The sequence below is a fragment of the Protopterus annectens genome, chromosome 3.part0, assembly GCF_019279795.1.
Source record: "Protopterus annectens isolate FY-2018-M chromosome 3.part0, PAN1.0, whole genome shotgun sequence".
NCBI classification, from domain to species: Eukaryota; Metazoa; Chordata; order Ceratodontiformes; family Protopteridae; genus Protopterus; species Protopterus annectens.
The window spans coordinates 1145769103-1145787763 of record NC_056731.1 but is presented as its reverse complement, the minus strand read 5'-3'; the positions used below and the strand labels follow the sequence as shown (position 1 = coordinate 1145787763).

Genomic DNA, 18661 nt, shown 5'->3' with positions numbered 1-18661 from the left:
TGTCAGGAAAAATAAAAAAGGGAGCCATCACACTTGTGATATGAAAAAGTATGGTTAACGTAAGACAGCCTGGGCACAGCCCCCACAGAAAAAATGGGGCTGTTTTTTGTCACTACAGAGATCTCCAAAAGCAAAGCAGCTACCTTCTTGTGTAAAGAATGTGATAATCAACAACTCGGCTTACAAATATATTAGCAAACAGAATGCTGTCCACCATTTATCTGTCTCCTGACAAGTGATGGTGCAGTATGGGGTACATTAAAGTCAGACTAGAAGAGAAGCTGCCCTTTTCAAATTTAACACTTTTTTGGTACCTGTAATTGGAAGGAAAGAGGCTCACTTTACAGTGCTCAGCAATCTACGTTGGTTAGTAGCTCTCATTACATCACAGCAAGTTACATGTACATATGAAAGTCAAATGGTTTAGTTATGTTGCTTTGTTGTGCTTCCTTTAAATAGTCACATCAGCAAAATTCCAACTGCTCACAATTTATTGCTGACAATCCAAGCACCTAATACACTGTACTGTCTTCTTGTAAACTATTCCAAAGTATAAAGAAAAATAAATTCAGTTTGAGACCTTCACACGTGTGAGTTCAAAAAATGCAGCGTCCCTCCACACTTAACAGTAGGACTTCATCAGAACAAACAATGTACATACAACTTCCTTATAAACCCAACCCAATTAACTAACATGGTCAATTCATCAACTTTTAAGTTACTACTATAAAAACTTTAACATAAGATTGCCATGTTACTTTTATATACTCAAAACAATTCCTGCATCTCATGACAATAGAATTATATATACATACACACACCTATTGGAAAATAAAAATGTATGTTAATTTGAAAACTGAATACATTGTAAAATATATGGTTTATACAGGTACCATTAATAAAAGTTCATACTTGCATGTGACTGTTAAATTGCAGATATGAGCATATAAGGCTCAGTTTAAAACAGAAACAAAATTTAAAACTATGTCAAAGAATCAAAAAATGGTAGAGAAATATAGCATACCCTTACTTCTTGAATAAATACAGATTAGCCCCTAGTGCCTGTTCTAACAACTTGAGAAATCACAATTCTAATGCTCTCTACTTTAGCATAGGGAGTATGGAAATATTCTCATTTAAACCTGGGGGTGGGACAGCATTTAATCTTACTTGCCATTGGAATTCTTTTATTTCTAGTAATAGTTCCCACCATCTCCCCTCTAGGGTCCACAGGTCTTTTTCTTTCGGATTTTCCCGGTTAGGGGTTGCCACAGCGGATCAACTGTCCGCTCATGACTGGCAGTGGAGTTTTACAGTATCGAGTTGCCAGCCCGGCGCCCAACCTTCCACAGAAGGGGCACACATGCACGCACTCACACCCAGGGCCAATTTGGAGTGTCCGATCCACCTACAGCATGTCTTTGGGATGTGGGAGGAAACCGGAGCACCCAGAGGAAACCCACGCGACCACAGGGAGGACATGCAGACTCCGCACAGAAGGTGCTCTAGCCAAGGATCGAACCAGAGAACCTCTTGCTGTGAGGCGGCAACGCTAACCTCTGCACCACCGCGTAGGGTCCACAGGTAAAACCACTAAAATCCCAAATTTGAATCCTGTATAGTTGGGGCATTCAATGGTATGTCTAAACAGTGCATTGTTAGTATTTGCCTTCTGTATTGTATACAAATGTTCGTATATTCTCTTCTTTAGTCGTCTCTCTGTTTTACCTACATAGTACTGCCCAAAGTAATACATACCTGATGGATGTGTTCTGCAATCAAGCATCCAATCACTTTTTTGTCATTAGAAATGAAGAGGAGTGACTTAGTCTTCGATGGAAACCTGAGGGGAGCTTGCTGGAATCCCAGATTATTATCCACCATCTCTCGGATTTCTTCAACCTGCAAACATTTATTGTGTTAATAAACTTTTTTCATGTTTACATCTTCCTAATTACTTTCAACAGACATTAAGTGCCTTATTACCAACAGCAACCAGGAAGCACTGCCTGGTGAAGTAGCTTGCTCACAACTTGCAAAGTAGGCAAATGGAGATGAAGGGAATCCAAACTAGACTGCAGGATGAATTTCAATGACAGTTCACAGCTTTACTACTCTTTGGGTCATTTTTCTCTATATGAACCACATACCTCTAAAAAATATACCCATCTCTTCCATCTAATTTAAATAAGTTCTTCAGCCACTTTTCCTCTTAAAATTTACACATATTAATCAATGTCTGTTCACATATTCTTTTACCTCATCCCACCTCGACGGTGTTACAATACCACACTGAGCCTCCATACACCTGCCACAATTGGCCATTGACACTTTCTACTCCTTTACACTTGGCTTACACAGCTTGTTCTCTGTCATAGCTTACAATGACTTCTTCATCTCCTATCAGGAAAAGTACTCTACCTATGGAAGATACTGGAAATGCAAAAGGACATATCTGCCAAATCTGAAGTATGGTGTTCCAACATGACACACTAGAACTGACAAAACCTGGGCTAAACCATCTGAGGTCATCTCATGTTAAATTCAGGTAATGTACAACATACCTCAGTATAAGGTGAAACCATGACTACAGCCTAGCTGTCCCATGTTTGACTAGCAGCTCACTCATCCTTGGGGAGAGAAGCTACTAGACTTGGTGGAATGGTGTCACCTAGCAGTGGCTGAGTGTATCGTCCACCTGCAGTGACAGCATTGTCTCATGCTTCACAGGGCAGGGACCTTTCTGATGTGCCAGGGTACAGGTATGCACACCTTCTCCCCCAAACAGGCAGCTATGGGAAGTCTGAGGAAAGCCTAGGGATAGGCCTCTCTGAGGGACCAGAAAGATGACTTGCTTCCTACCACCCAGATGCTTGTCATGGGAGGGGGGGGCAACTGATGCACCAAGCAGGAAGAATTTGTTATAGGGCTCTTGCCATGGAACAAATTGGCATATTATGTTCAGGTAGAGGAGAGTCATTGGTCATGGCCCTTCAGAAATGGGGAGGGGGGGGGGGGATGAAGGAAAAAAAACATACCAGTTTCACAAATCAAGAACTTAAAGCTTGTGGGGAGTATACTTTTAGTAAGAAATGATACTGCCAGGGACTCTAATAACTTCTCCAAATTACTCTGTTTATGAATCAACTGTGCATATCTTTTACTTATTTGAAGTGTAGTTCTTTACCAAAATAATCCCAACATTAAATAAGGTCATAACAGTGGTGTTGTCACAACTACAGTCTAACATATCCTGGCTGCTGGGTGATTTTAACATGCAAAAGGAACAAAAGAATATTTTCCTTCCTTAAAGCATGGCAGATACACATGGATTTTTCCCTCAGATGTTCATGGAGGCTACTACACCAAAGCTAATCATTGGCAAGCATACCACTATGAAATCTTATACTTTTGTCAGTTTATACATGCCTGGAAAGTTTCAAAGATACTTAGGTCACCCAATTCCTGCATAAAGGCCAAGGGAAGTCATTAAAATAACCCTTACACCAATTCTATGGTCTGTCCAACGTAAAAGACAATAAAAGCAGAAAAGTACTCGGACAGCCGTTTACGTCCAGAACACCTTTAACTGCACAGCACAGCACAGCGCAGAAAGGAAATAATGCTGAACACTTCACAGTACGTTTTCATCTACGACTTCATCAGAATAATTACATACATCACTTCCCCCATTTTATACCACTGACAATTCATTAATAAAGCAATCCATTAAACAATTAAACATAATTAGTTCATTAAACACAAAAACAAGTAAAACCAATAACTTACACTAAATAAAAATACTGTTAGAAACATTTCTCATCCTAACATTATGTGCCTATTAAAAAGCCTAGTAATCCCCATTTCTTAAAACAATACAAAAAATTATACTAAATACACAATTAATAACTTGGTAAACTTTTTATTGTGTCTTTCGGCTTTTCCCGGTTAGGGGTCACCACAGCGGAATTCCGGTCCGCTAATGATTGGCAGTTGATTTTTACGTACTGGCTTGCCAGGCCTGACGCACAACCTTCAACGAAGGTATGCCCATTCACGCATGTCTCCACGCAGAAGACGCTCTAGCTGAGAATCGAACCGGACAGTGTCTTACTGTGAGGCGACAACGCTACCGCAGCACCACCACCGCGGCTAACTTGGAAAACTACCTATTATATTTAAAATGTGGATACATAGTAAGACAATGTTTTGCTGACATCTAGTGTCCTAAAAGTTTATTGCATTAAATAATTCAAAGTGTACCAAATCCATAAATACAATCAAATTGTCTAGAAACATGGAATAGTCGAACACAGTACATGAATATTCTAAAATATAAAATAATTTCCTGTCTATTTAAAACCATTTATTTATGAGGGACAATACTATTAAAAAGGGGTTAATTATGTGAAAAAACATTTCATACACAATGAATCAAGTAAGTTACTTAAAAACCTATAATTTGGCCGCTCTTAACTTCAATACAGGAGCAAGGGAGACCGTCTCATTGAGCCCTGGCCATTTTTCACCTCCAGGCCCAACTGCTAATATACATCTCGATAGTCTATTTGGGTCTCCCATGGCCCCCCCCTCTGACATCCATCTGAACTTCTAACACAAAAAATGAAAATGTAGCCTCCTTACATGTTAGTGTATGCTTATACAAAGCATTCCTATTGTTACCCTTTTTAGTATCATAACTATGCTCGTATATTCTCCTTTTTAAACACCTTTTGGTTTTCCCTACATAAAAACCCTCACATCTTCCACACAGGGCCACATATACTAGTCCTTGCAGTCACAGTTAGAGTAATATTTTGCACTGATACACCTGTTCCTACTAGGGTTAAAAATCTCTGATTTATTGGAAATAAAAGAACACTGTGGGCAAGCCCCACATTTATATGTCCCCACTCTTTTAGTTCTTTTTTCTGGGCTCTTCTTTTCCAAAATGTTTTTAATACTTTTACCTTTCCTAAAAACAAATTTCAGGGGATGGTCCAACTTAATGTTCAGGTCAGTCAACCTACTAAACCTGCCCCATTCTTCTTTCAAACTCCCAGTGATGGTTCCAGCATCCCCACTATAATCCAACACAAAGAGATTTTCAAACTTGTCGTCTCCATCATTTACCTGTAGGTTACTTCCTATCACATTATTTTCCATACCTAAAATGGGTGCAAATCTATTATTTCTGTTTTCAAGGACTTCATTAAAAATTTCATTAATTATTTTCTCCGGGTATCCCCTATCCAAAAACATATACCCTTCAATAGTTCACCTTCTTGCATAAAATCCACATCCTCTGATGTCATTCTACTACCCCTGACGTATTGACCTTTCACAATGCTCCTTTTCTGTGCAAACGGGTGAGAGCTCTGAAAATGCAGAAAGGAATTGCAGTAGGTAGCTTTCCTATGTACTTTTGAGGTGAACTTATTACTGTTATAGTCCTTCCCAAAATTCACATCCAGATAATCAATGGAACCCTGTCCTATTTTATAGGTAAACCTTAAAAATTCTGTGCTAATCGTAATGTAGTTCAAAATTCATAAAAATTTCCTCACTCTCTATCCAGAAAAGGCAAATATCATCCAAAAACTGTTGATAGAGGGACCCAGCAGTCCTTGTATGCTGAATTAAAAATAAATTTCTTCTCCAACCAGGCCAGCACCAAATTTGCAAAGGTTGGGGCGCACATAGTGCCCATTGCCACTCCAATCAACTGGCGAAAGAATTCTCCCTCAAAATAAATAAAATTATGTTTTAAAACCAATTCCATTAAGGTTAAAATCAAATATTCCTAATACTAAAATCCTTATTGTCCCTTAAAATTTCTTCTAAAAATTCCAAGCCTTCTTTGTGTGGGATGGGCGTAAAAAGGTCAATCACATCAATTGTAATAAAAAACATATTCTTCCTAAATAAATCGTTTTTCACATTTCTGAGGAAATCCCAGGACTCCTTAATAACATTTGTTGCATTTAATGAGATATTTTGCAATCTAAAATCTAAAAACTTCACAATAGGGGCTGTAACAGATTGGCTAGCTGCTACCACTGGTCTCATGGGTGGGTCAATTGAATTCTTATGTACCTTTGGGATACCGAACATTGTGGCCACCACCCTTGGTTCCTTATTGTGTAAAAACTTAAAGGTCTCAGTGTCCATCACCCCTTCCAATACTAAATCATTAAGGGGTGCATAAATGTTTCTATATGCAATGTTAATTTCATTTATTGAAACTTTAGAGTACTTAATTCCATCATTTAAAAGGTCCATCATTTTACTCTCATATATAACTGAATCAATAAGGACCATATCCCCACCTTTATCCGGTTTCATAACTCTAAAGTATTTATTGTCACGAAGTGTGTTTAGAATTAACCTTTCCTCTTTAGTTAAGTTAGACCAAACCCTATTTTTCACAACCTTTTTCCTTAAACTACTTTTCACCATATTCTCAAAGTTCTTTAATTGCAGATGTAGTGGTGGATTCCATACACTCTTTTTCTAACATTTCTACTTTTTCCTTTTGTTCACCCAACAGAAATTCCAAGTTTTTCTTTCTCTAACATTTTTAAATCAATAAGTAAATTACTTATCTCACTTTTCCTCTTGGGAACAAACTTAAAACTTTTCCAAAAAAACAACTCAAAAAAACATTCACTTCCAAGCTGCTATAGTTAAAAATCTTGTACCCATGAAATGTTACAGTATTGTCACTACTTATTATCTGGATAGTGGCCAGATCAACCCCTTCATCCTCAATAGGTACTATTATGGTTTTCTTTTGTACCATTCAACAGCCATGATTCATGCCTTCGTTGTGCCACCCCTGCAATTGCCCTGATAATAGTAAACATTCCTTTTGTTTTTTAGTCTTTCGGACCTTCGGTGGGGGGGGATACCCTAAAGGGTCATTAATGTCAACTGGACCATCCACACTCTAAGTATTTCATTATTAGCATTATGCCTATCGTCTGTTCTTACATTAGAACCCTCTCCCCCTGTCCTATAAAAAACCTTCTCCGCTCTAGACAGGTTAGTGAAGCTCCTTGGTTTAGGGTAGTGTATTATCTGTGCATATTCATTAAAATCTCTATCTAACTTTCTTTTTTTCCTATAAACTATATTATTAATCTTCTCGTCAACCTGTTTCCTCAGTTCAAAATACTTTCTCTTTTCTTCCTCTACACTAAATAACAAATAATTGACCAAACAACTGTTCACCCATAATTGACCAAACAACTGTTCACCTTAATGATTCTTTCATTCAAAACCCCCATCGCCCTTTCATTCTGTCTTGTAATAGCTCTAAGAATCTCAAAACCACAATTGTCAAAAATGTCTAACAATTCCATATGAAAATCTGACCCTTCTACATTGTTGGGAAATCTGTACACCCTTAACCTTCAGGCACAATTTTAGAATTAATACATTCTTTTACGTTTAAATTATCCACATTTAATGTTTTAAATGTAAACAAGTAATTTAATTTGCTGAAATTATTAGCATAGGCATCAAAATCATCAGCAACCGCAATTTGTGCATGCTTGTCAAAATTAACATTTTTTTAAGCCATGTTTCCAAACTAATGTCCTGCTGCTCAACATTAATATTACAACCATTAAATGATAACAGTCACCTTGTGTCTTTGAATTAGCTCCCTGCTCCTTGCCATGGCCACAGTCTTTTGCAGAAGCAGTTCCATTCACTTTTAGGAGCTCTGGAGTCCTCCTTTCATCAAAACTGTTTAAATTAAAAGTTCCAGTCTCTTCATCAGAATGCCAATGGTTATTTTCCTCATTGCAGCCTTCCTTAGTTGCACACGCCTCCAAACGACCCGATGATGACACATTAGAGCCAGGCTTTACCAGTGAGAGTGACAAATCGGCTCCAAGAGATGAATGAGCTGTGCTACTCGACCAATCAGAGCTTCCACTGCTCTGCCATTGCTATTTCCACCTGAAATAGCCTCGGGCGAAACAATGAGCTCATCCAAAGTCAAAAAACACCAAAAAGTACAAAAACCATGACAGAGTGCCAGTACAGTTACTATAAAAGCAATAAAGCACTCAGACAGCCGTTTATGCCCAGAACACCTTTAATTGCACAGCACAGAGAAAGGTGGGAGAAGAAATTTATTTTTAATTCAGCATACAAGAACTGCTGGGTCCTCTAGCAATGACTTTTGGATGAGTGAGGAAAAATTTGGTGAATTTTTGAACTACATTACAAATAGCACAGAATTTTTTAAGGTTTACCTATAAAATAGGACAGAGTTCCATCAATTATCTGGATGTGAATTTTGGGATGGACTATAACAGTAATAAGTTCACCTCAAAGCTACATAGGAAAGCTACCTACTGCAATTCCTTTCTGCATTTTCAGAGCTCTCACCCGTTTGCACAGAAAAGGAGCATTGTGAAAGGTCAATACGTCAGGGGTAGTAGAATGACATCAGAGGATGTGGATTTTATGCAAGAAGGTGAACTATTGAAGGGTATATGTTTTTGGATAGGGGATACCCGGAGAAAATAATGAAATTTTTAATGAAGTCCTTGAAAACAGAAATAATAGATTTGCACCTATTTTAGGTATGGAAAATAATGTGATAGGAAGTAACCTACAGGTAAATGATGGAGAGGACAGGTTTGAAAACATCTGAGTTGGATTACAGTGGGGATGCTGGAACCATCACTGGGAGTTTAAAAGAAGAATGGGGCAGGTTTAGTAAGTTGTCTGACCTGAACATTAAGTTTGACCACCCCCTGAAATTTGCCTTTAGGAAAGGTAAAAGTATTAAAAACATTTTGGAAAAGAAGGGCCCAGAAAAAAAGAACTAAAAGAGTGGGGACATATAAATGTGGGGCTTGCCCACAGTGCTCTCTTATTTCCAACAAATCAGATATTTTTATCCCTAGTAGGAACAGGTGTTTCAATGCAAAATGTTACTCTAACTGTGACTGCAAGGGGCTAGTATATGTGGCCCTGTGCAGAAGATGTGAGGGTTTTTATGTAGGGAAAACTGAAAGGTGTTTAAAAAGGAAAATATACAAGCATAGTTACGATATTAAAAAGGGTAACAATAGGAATGCTTTGTATAAGCATAGACAAACATGTAAGGAGGCTACATTTTCATTTTTTTGTGTTAAAAGTTCAGATGGATGTCTGAGGGGGACCATGGGAGACCAGAATATCGAGAAGTATATTGGCAGTTGGTCCTGGAGGCGAATAAATGGCCAGGGCTCAATGAGATGGTCTCCCTTGCTCCTGTATTGAAATTAAGAGCAGCCAAATGATAGTTTTTTTTAAGTAACACATTCATTAGAGCTGCGGTGGTGCAGCGGTAGCGTTGCCGACTCACAGCAAGAGGTTCTCCCGTTCGATTCTCGGCTGGAGCACCTTCTGTGTGGAGTCTGCATGTCCTCCCTGCGGTCGAGTGGCATTCGAAAGACATGCGTGAATGGGTGTACCTTTGTTGAAGGTTAGGTGTCGGACTGGCACCTCGGCACCGTAATAACTGACTGCCTATCATTAGCAGACCGGAGTTCCTCTGTGGCAACCCCTAACCGGGAAAAGCCGAAAGAAAACACACACTTGATTCATTGTGTATGAAAAGTTTTTTCACATAATTAACCCCTTTTTAATAGTATTGTCTCTCATAAATAAATGATTTTAACTAGACAACAAATGATTTTATATTTTTGTATATTCATGTATTTTGTGTTTGACTATTCTGTGTTTCTAGACAGTTTGATTCTATTTATGGATTTGGTACAGTTTGAATTATTTAATGAAATAAACTTTTAGGACACTAGATGGCAGCAAAACACTGTCTTTTAGTATGTATCCACATTTTAAATATAACATATTTTACCAAGTTATTAATTGTGTATTTAATATAATTTTATTATGTATTGTTTTAAGAAATCGGGATTACGAGGCTTTTTAATAGGCATATAATGTTAGGATGAGAAATGTTTCTAAAAGTATTTTTATTTAGTGTAAGTTATTGGTTTTACTTGTTTTTGTGTTTAATGAACTAATGATGTTTAAACTGCTTAATGGATTGCTTTATTAATGAATTGACAGTAGTATAAAATGGGGGAAGTGATGTATATAATTATTCTGATGAAGTCTCGGATGAAAATGTACTGTGAGGTGTTCAGCGTTATTTCCTTTCTATGCTGTGCTGTGCAATTAAAGGTGTTCTGGGCGTAAACGGCTGTCCAAGTGCTTTTCTGCTTTTACAGTAACTGTATTTGCACTCTGTCAGCATATTTTGTACTTTAAAAAGAAAATAAAACATTGAATAACTGCGAAACAATACATAAAAGTGAATCCTATCCTCAATCTCAGAAGTACATACACATGAAGAAGTCTTCCACGAAGAAAGCATGAAGCCTTTAACAACCCTCACAAATAAAGCAGTAGCAGCTGGTTTACCAAGCTGATCAGGGAGACAATTTTATCGTCCCATTTCCTCCTACTGCAAGCAGCTGTGACCATATTTTAGTTAGCTTTCCCTCTTGGTGTCAGAGATATAAACTTTCCATTATGGTGAATCCAGCCCCTTAAATTTAGCCAAACTTCTTGGCTAAATACCTCAACTGAAGTTGAACACTGGATTTGGCTCTTATTACTATTAAGTCTGTAATTATGTAATGATACAACTGTAAAACTCAAGACATAAAAGTCTCACCCTGCTTTACTGAAGAACATGGAATCTAGATCCATTCATCTTACATGTTCAGAAAAGTACTTAATTATAAACTAAATTAGTAACTCGACTCAGTAATGTTGAACATGACAAAAAGACCAGTTTACCACAGATACTAGTCTCTTACTACAGTTCATTGTATTGTACTTACACTATCCATATAAAGAGATGGAAGACCCAACTCTCAATAATATGGCCAGCATCACCCAAATGATCTTCAAGTCAGAGTCTTCAAAAACTGCAGATGACTCACGGTAGGTCTTGGCATACAAATTTTCAGTCTTACATTTATCTCAGATGGCCAGCTCCTATCCATTGGCTGCTTTTATTTTTTTATTTTTATTTTTTTTTTTAAGAAAAAGTACAGGACCCTAAGTAATCCCTGCTTGATGCTTTTGAGTAACTACTCAATATCACTCTGGGAGAACTGCATTCGTATGTGGCCATACAGATGCCCTCCCACCTGCCACACACAATTGTTAAACTTTTGCTTCAGCTTCTTCTGGGAACATAGGGAAAGAAAATTCTTTACTGTGCAGGTATAGCCATTTGGTCTTCAGTATTCATTGCCTGCACACACCAATAGTTGACTGCAATGCCAGTCTCTGCAAAGACGTCATGATGACCCAACACCCTCGAATCACTAATTTCAATTATCTTTCAATAACGCCATAAGGAGGACAAGACCATTTCTTTCACAGCAAGTGATACAAAATGGCGTACAACAGATCAAGTTTATTTAGGCTGAACAGATTGCATCAATAACAAGTGATGTGACCTTTTCACTGTTACATCTGTCTGTTTAGCTGGCATGTTAGTGAGAAAATCCATACAATCAGCTTCTTGTCTGTTCTCGGGAATGCCAAGAAACTTTGTTGGACTAACTAAAAATTATATGAAAATTCCATTTCTTATGTAAAGATTGGGTCTTATTTATCTAGCCCATTTGAAATATTAAGAACTACTAAGCAGGGGTGTCCCCTTTCCCCATTACTCTTTGCCCTTGCCATAGAGCCTCTTGCAAACTGCATTAGGAAGAATGACAATGTAAAGGATATAAAATACCAGATGAGCTATCCCCTAAGATACAACTGCTTGCTGAATTCTACTGAATTCAGTAGATCACCCATCACATAATCTAGATTCCTTTGCAAAAATCTCTAGACTAAAATTTAATCACAGTAAGACTCAGACACTTCTAATAAATAAAAATGTTACTAAAACTCAAATCAAATACAGATACAAACTGAGGGGTACACATAAAATATCTAGGTGTCCTTATTGAATCAAATTATATAAAAAAAAAAACACTCGCATCTATCAACTTATATACTCAATTGAAAGTGTAATTGATGGCTAGAACAGATTGTTCTTCACATATGAAGACAGACCAACATTAATTAAAATGATATTGTTGCCCAAAATTATTTATTAGCCAAACTTTAATACTCCCCCCATCTATTAAAATTAAAATGAAAATAAATATATTACTTAACTTCCTTTGGTACCCCCAAAACCCAAAAATTTCTCTTCTTTGGCATACCTTAAGCTGGGACGAAGGAGGTACAGTGTTTCCAAATATTGATTTTTATTTAAATTTGCGTCTGTCAACAGTGTTGCTTTGGAATAATACTTCTTGTACATCATATTGGAAGTTAATTCATGAAAGCTTACTTCTTAGTAATAAATAAAAAGACTGCTTGAACCATACATTCAAATACACAGAAGCATTTTTATATGGATCTTAAAAAATATACATTCAAAGTGAAAAGTTGAAACTTGTTCCTGCACCTTTTATAAGTTAAATATTACTGCTGTTTAAAAAGCTTATGTTTTCTAATCACTTAATCAAGAACTTTATTATTTTTCTTACTGCTTTTACAAATGAGTGCTTGACATCTTTTGATACTCAGAAAATGCTAGAATTTAAGAAGGGCGACCAATTACATTGAAATCAGTTTCTCATAGCTAATAAAATAAGTTCTGCAGACTATTTGATTGGCAGATATAATTTGTAGAATTGCAACTGGCTGGACATCCAAACCTGTAAGGATTTTAAACATGCCAAGCTCACACCCTCACTAGAAGCATTATAGAATACCTTAAAATTCTTAGATTTTATCTCAACAATTGTTAATAGCTCAATCAAGAATACTTCATATATATCTGCTATTTATAAAATTCCTCAAATGATTTTAGCAAAGCAAATATTTCTTTTTGGAATTATTCTAGTGAAGTTAATAAACACACAGTCTCAGCAAAAGATAAACTTTGTTTACAGTCCGTGAAGGAGTCCATATCTTCCTTGTTTTGGCATGTATATACATGGAAATCGTTACATAGATGCTTTTTCACTCCACACAGATTAGCAATAACGTACAAGATGAAATGAAATGCTGGAGATGTGGACACCCTAATGCTGACTGGATACACATTGTTGTTAACTGTAAAATAATTTCCCTATTTTGGTTAGATTTCAGATATCTTTCTATGGAAGGAATACCAAACTTCTATGGAATGACAACTGCATAGTCTCTGACTCACTTATTCTTTTTAATGTTCCTGAAGTCATTCCTAAAAATCAAATATTTTTACTGTGGTCAATCTTCTCTATAGCAAGGAAATTTGTTACTAACAACTGAAAATCCCAATCGACTCCTGTCTTTAAAACTGAATTTATTCATCTTGCAAAGTATGTTTTCCTATGTATATTATTATTTCTTAATTGTTATAGACATTGTATATAGTGTATCTGTTCTTTTCTTGTAATTACATTGTTAAATTACTGTGTTATAAAATGAATAAAAACATTTTTGAGAAAAAAACGACTACTGTGTTCAAATGTAAGCACATGATAAACAGTGTCAGACAAGGCAATGACAGCTGCAAGTGGGCATTTAGGTAGAATCAGGAAAGTAATATAAAGAGCATTATGCACAGCCTTGTAGACATAAGGCTATTAAACAATTTTTTTAATAGGCTACACAGTAATAAGGCTGAGCATTTAGAAAAGAAACAATGAACAGAGATTTTTGGAGCAGATGAGAAATGATGATATAATAAAATGGCTTGAAGCTACAAAAAAAACTTTTTGAGTTTCTGAACTTAGATCAACTTGTATATACAGTTCTATTAAAAGAACTGAAGGAAAATATGCAGAGGCTGGATAGTAAATTTGTTAAATCACAAATAGAAGACTTTATAATTGAGGTCAGAACAAAATGGCAGACTGTAAAAGGGTAATAAGTACAAATAAAGCAATATCAGATTTGAGAAGACAGTACAGTATAAAATTAAAAACAGTAAGGAATGAATGATTAAAGATATTACAGGTCAGCAGTAGAAAGAAATGCGTCTTACCCTATATATGCAACTAAACTGAAATATATATATATATATATATATATATATATATATATATATAATTTTTCCAAGAAAATGTTTACACAAACATTTCCATAATCCTCCAAGGCTGAAAAAAATGTTTCGGTAGACAAGAGGCACATGTTGGAGATATGATGATTCAGAAAGAAGTTACAAGGAGTATGTATTTTTTGAGTTTACAGAGTTTTTTTACACAAATTCCTTTATTAAATTATAATGTATGACATAGACCATGTTACAGTTATATAAATGAAAAAAGTGAGACAATCTCAGTTGCAACCATTATACATTCCAAACCATGCAGACAACTGTAGCTGCAAACATTATACATCACTTTTAACATATCCAGTCACTGTTAGTCAACCATTACTTGGGTTATTCAAATCCTGCCTCCTTTTAAACCCTGTTTTTCCTCTGCATGTATCGATTCCGCATTTCCCATTTTTTCCTATGTAATTTGCTCCTATCCTTTTCTAAAGATACCAGTTCCAAGCTATTTTATCTCTCTTACTACCTTCAGTATTTCTAGAAAAGTTGGTTCAGACTTTGATTTCCATTTTCTAGTAATTGTTTTTTTGGCAGCCATCATAATTAGACTCAGCAAGGCCTTACTATGTCTAGGCAATTCCAATTCTGTACCACAGCTCAAAAAATCATTTCCCTACTTACTCCAAACATGTCCGCAAACATCTTCGAAAGAACAGTCTGCAGTGAATCTTTAAAGTCTGCCAACTCATTACACTCTTAGAAAATATGTTCCCAGTTACCTCTTTCTTCCCCATCACACCTCCAAAATTTGCTGTCTATATAAGGAAATATTCTTTGAAGTCTACTTGGGGAATAAAAATACCTATGTAAACACTTCCATGCAAAGATCCTAAATCTTCAAGATTCTGTTACATATTGGGAAGACCAACATGGATCACCCCATTGTTTCTTTGTGAATTGCTTATCTAATCTCTCTTCCCAATGCTTCCTAACCTCTTCTGATGGATTCTTATAGTTATCTTGCAATATTTATATGGTCTACTAATTATTTCTTTATTAATGGCAACTTCTGTTCTAGATTCTACTAAAAACTCTACCAGTGATGGTCTTTCGTTTAGGATCCCCTTATTTCTTTCTTTTTGCCTATACTCTAATATCAATCCTCATTATGGAAGGCAATCTCTAGCCTGCAGTCCAAATAAGTTGTTGGCGTCTTCCCATTCTATTACCTTTCCCTCTCTAGTTATTTGCTCCTAATACTTTGGTTCCTTTGCCAGTTCTCCAATACATTCCCATCCCATCTTACCTATTGTCTGTACCCCTAATTGCACTCATCCCTATCAGCAGAATCTTTCTCCATGCCCGTGTTGGCTTAGTTCTTAGAAGACCTACTGCTACTTTATGAATACAATATTCTGTATGATTACTACTGTTCTCCTTAAAAGGTCTGCATTCAAAATCTCAGCCTCTCCCTGTTACTCGAGCTTTACTCCTGTTTCATCATCCACTTCCATTCTGAATTATAGTTTTCTGCTTGTGCTATATGTACAGGAGCCTTAACTGTGTTGCTCTGAAATACACAAACTCGGGTAATCCCAATCCACCCCGTTCTATTGGAAGAATAAGCTTATCCCACTTGACTCGCTGTCTTGCCTCCCAGATAAAATCCTTCAGGTCTTTATTATCCACAACTTCTCCTCTAGTTGATAAAAATATGACTGATCAGTGTACAAGACTAAAGGGGCTAAAAACATTCTAACTACTTGTTTCTTACTACTGATATTCACATAACAGAGCTTCTATTTTCTTAGTTTTTGTATTATCTTTTGTTTACTCTCTTCCCACATATTCTTAGCTGCCATACCGGTATCATTTTTAATCCATACTCCTAAACACTTCACTTTATCATGTCCCATAAATATGGATACTGCTGAACTAATTCATATGTGGGTACATAATTTACCACTTGCTTCTGTTTTAGCTTCATTAATTTTGTATCCTGAAAAGGTCTGAAACTGTCACGATATGTTCCACAGCACTTTAATTTCCCTTTCTGGTTTTGTCAGGTATAAAATAAGGTCATGTGCAAATACAGACATGAATACCATACCAAGTATATCATTAAATTTCTGAGTCACTTATTTTCTTTGCCAATGGTTCAAAACATAATATAAATACAGTGGAGAGAGGATACCCCTGCCTGGTTCCTCTGCTCAAGCAGACATTATCAGAGGACCCTACCCACTTCACTTTTTGCCTCCAATCCTTCATATATCCTCTTAATCACCTTATAATTTTGTCAGGGAATGTAAAATGATTCCATTGCTCTGCTCATAAAATCCCGGCTTACTCTCAATAGCTTTCTCTGCATTAAGACCCACCAGTAATAGTGGTATTTTCTTAAATTCTGCTTCCCTCTGGATCATCATTGTTCTGTTTATGGTGTCAAATGTTTGCCTCCCCTCCACAAAACCACACTGATCCATATCCATCAGTTCTGGTATCACTTTTGCCATTTTTTAGCCATTACAGACAAACACTTTATAATCATGGTTTAATACTGAAATGGGCCTGTATGAAGATGGATCTGACTGATCTTTACCGTTTTTAGGTATTACAGCTACTGCCACTTTCTTCCAGGATGTTGGTACTTCTCCTCGTCTTAAAATAATGTTAATCAAAACCTTCCAGATTTCAGTTTTTTTCCCTCTAAGTTTCGAAACTTCCACAGGAATACCATCTATTCCTGGGGACTTCCCTGTAGATTGATTATACGTCACCATTTTTATCTCGTCTTCTCCTATCCTAATCATGAGTAATTGAGCCTCATCTACCTCTTACCTTGGCATATTTAATTCTTCCATAAACACTTCTATTTGTACCTTTTCTTGATTTCCATATTTCCCTGCTTCATACAGACTTTCATAGAATTACCAAAATATTTCTAATACGTCTACAGGCTTCCTTATGTTCCTTGTTATAGGCTCCCTAAGCTTGGTGACAGCCCTTTCTTCTTTCTGTCGCCCGAGTAGTTGTGCTAAAAGTTTTTGTGCTCTAGCGTTGCTATCAAAAAACAGTTGCTTAACAGCAATTTTTCTAAACTCATGCATATTTTCAAGGTAATCCCTTATTTTCTATTTGGCATTCTGTAGTTGCTCCTCTTCTTGTTCTGAGATTTCCCCCCAGTTTGCAATACATTAATATTTGTCAGTCCGTCTAAATAATTCTTACTTCTTAGCCATATCTCCTTTTCTTTTATTTCCACCCAATTTTTAAATTCTACATTAATTTTATCCCACTCCCTAGCTGCATTTTCAGAAGTTTCTCTATTCTCTAATAGCTCCTGAATAATTTCCTCTACCCAGTCCTTAAATTCCTCTCTCTTCAACAGGCAGGTGGGAAAGAGCCATGGTCTCATTTTTCTTTTATTTCCCTGTGGTTTTATTTTCATTATTATTGGCACATGATCTGAAATAGTTACTGAGTACATATGAAAACCTTCAATTAAATGCAGATGTTCCTGTGCAATGCAAATTCTGTCTAACCAAGCCCAGTTTATGTATCTTGGTGAATAATATGTAAATTAATTCTGAATTCCTAGTCACATCTTCCATGCCAAATCCATCCATCCTCATTTCATAAATTACTTTAAAATTGAACCTAATTTGTTTTATTTCTCTTTCTGCCCCCCACCAGGCACATCTTCACTGCCGTAAAGCAAATTCTAGTCCCCACCTATAAGCAATATTCCTTGCGGAGAACTGATCATTTCCTCTAGAATTTTCTTTAGCTCCATTATAGCAGTTTTCGACGGAATATAAATACATGCCGGTGTAATCCTACTCCCTTGCCAGTAGCCCCCTTACTACTATACATCTACCATTATTGTCTTTTTCTTCTTCTTCTATTACTATTGGAGCACCTCTTGCAAATAATATAAGTACTTCTCTCTTCCTTTGCCCCAGATATTCCTCTGAATAACCATCCTGAAAACCTTTCTCATCAAATTCACATGTTCAGTTCTTTCCAAGTGTGTCCAGTAACATAGCTATTTGCACTTCACATTTTTAATATAGTTCAGTACTCTCTTTTTTGCATTTATCTGTGAGACCATTAATGTTTAAAGACATTACAGAAAGAATCATTCTTGAAGGATTATTATTCCCACCCTTTACGAATAACATTTTGTTAGCTGTCTAGTTTCAGATTTTGTGTTACATGCATGCACTGCCTGGCAGGTTAAAGTTTTAAACAATTGTTTCTTATCTCCATTTGAGCCTATGTCACACATCTTACAGAACTTTTTGTTTTTATTAAAAACCCTCAAATAAAAATATACACAAACCCCCAATACCCCCCACAAAACCTACTAACTTAACATAGAAAACTGTGTCTTCAAATACTGAAGTTTTACCCCCTTTACAGAAACAAAAGTTCCAAACAGACAGCCACACACACAAACTCGATCTCAAGAGAAAAATATTATCCATGCTAACACACACGGTTGAGCCTGTGATTTTTTTTTTACTTAAAAATTTTAAAAACCTAGTTGTAAAAAGCTAA

General features: G+C 36.4%; 1 protein-coding gene across 1 annotated transcript in view; it reads right to left on the bottom strand.

Moving 5' to 3' along the window:
* Positions 1-18661, bottom strand: part of ESCO1 (establishment of sister chromatid cohesion N-acetyltransferase 1) — a gene marked incomplete in the record, with an annotated part of 993102 nt that overhangs the window by 321158 nt on the left and 653283 nt on the right. The window contains 1 exon segment of the mRNA XM_044065376.1: positions 1759-1902. Within this exon segment, the coding sequence (XP_043921311.1) occupies positions 1759-1902 (144 nt within the window).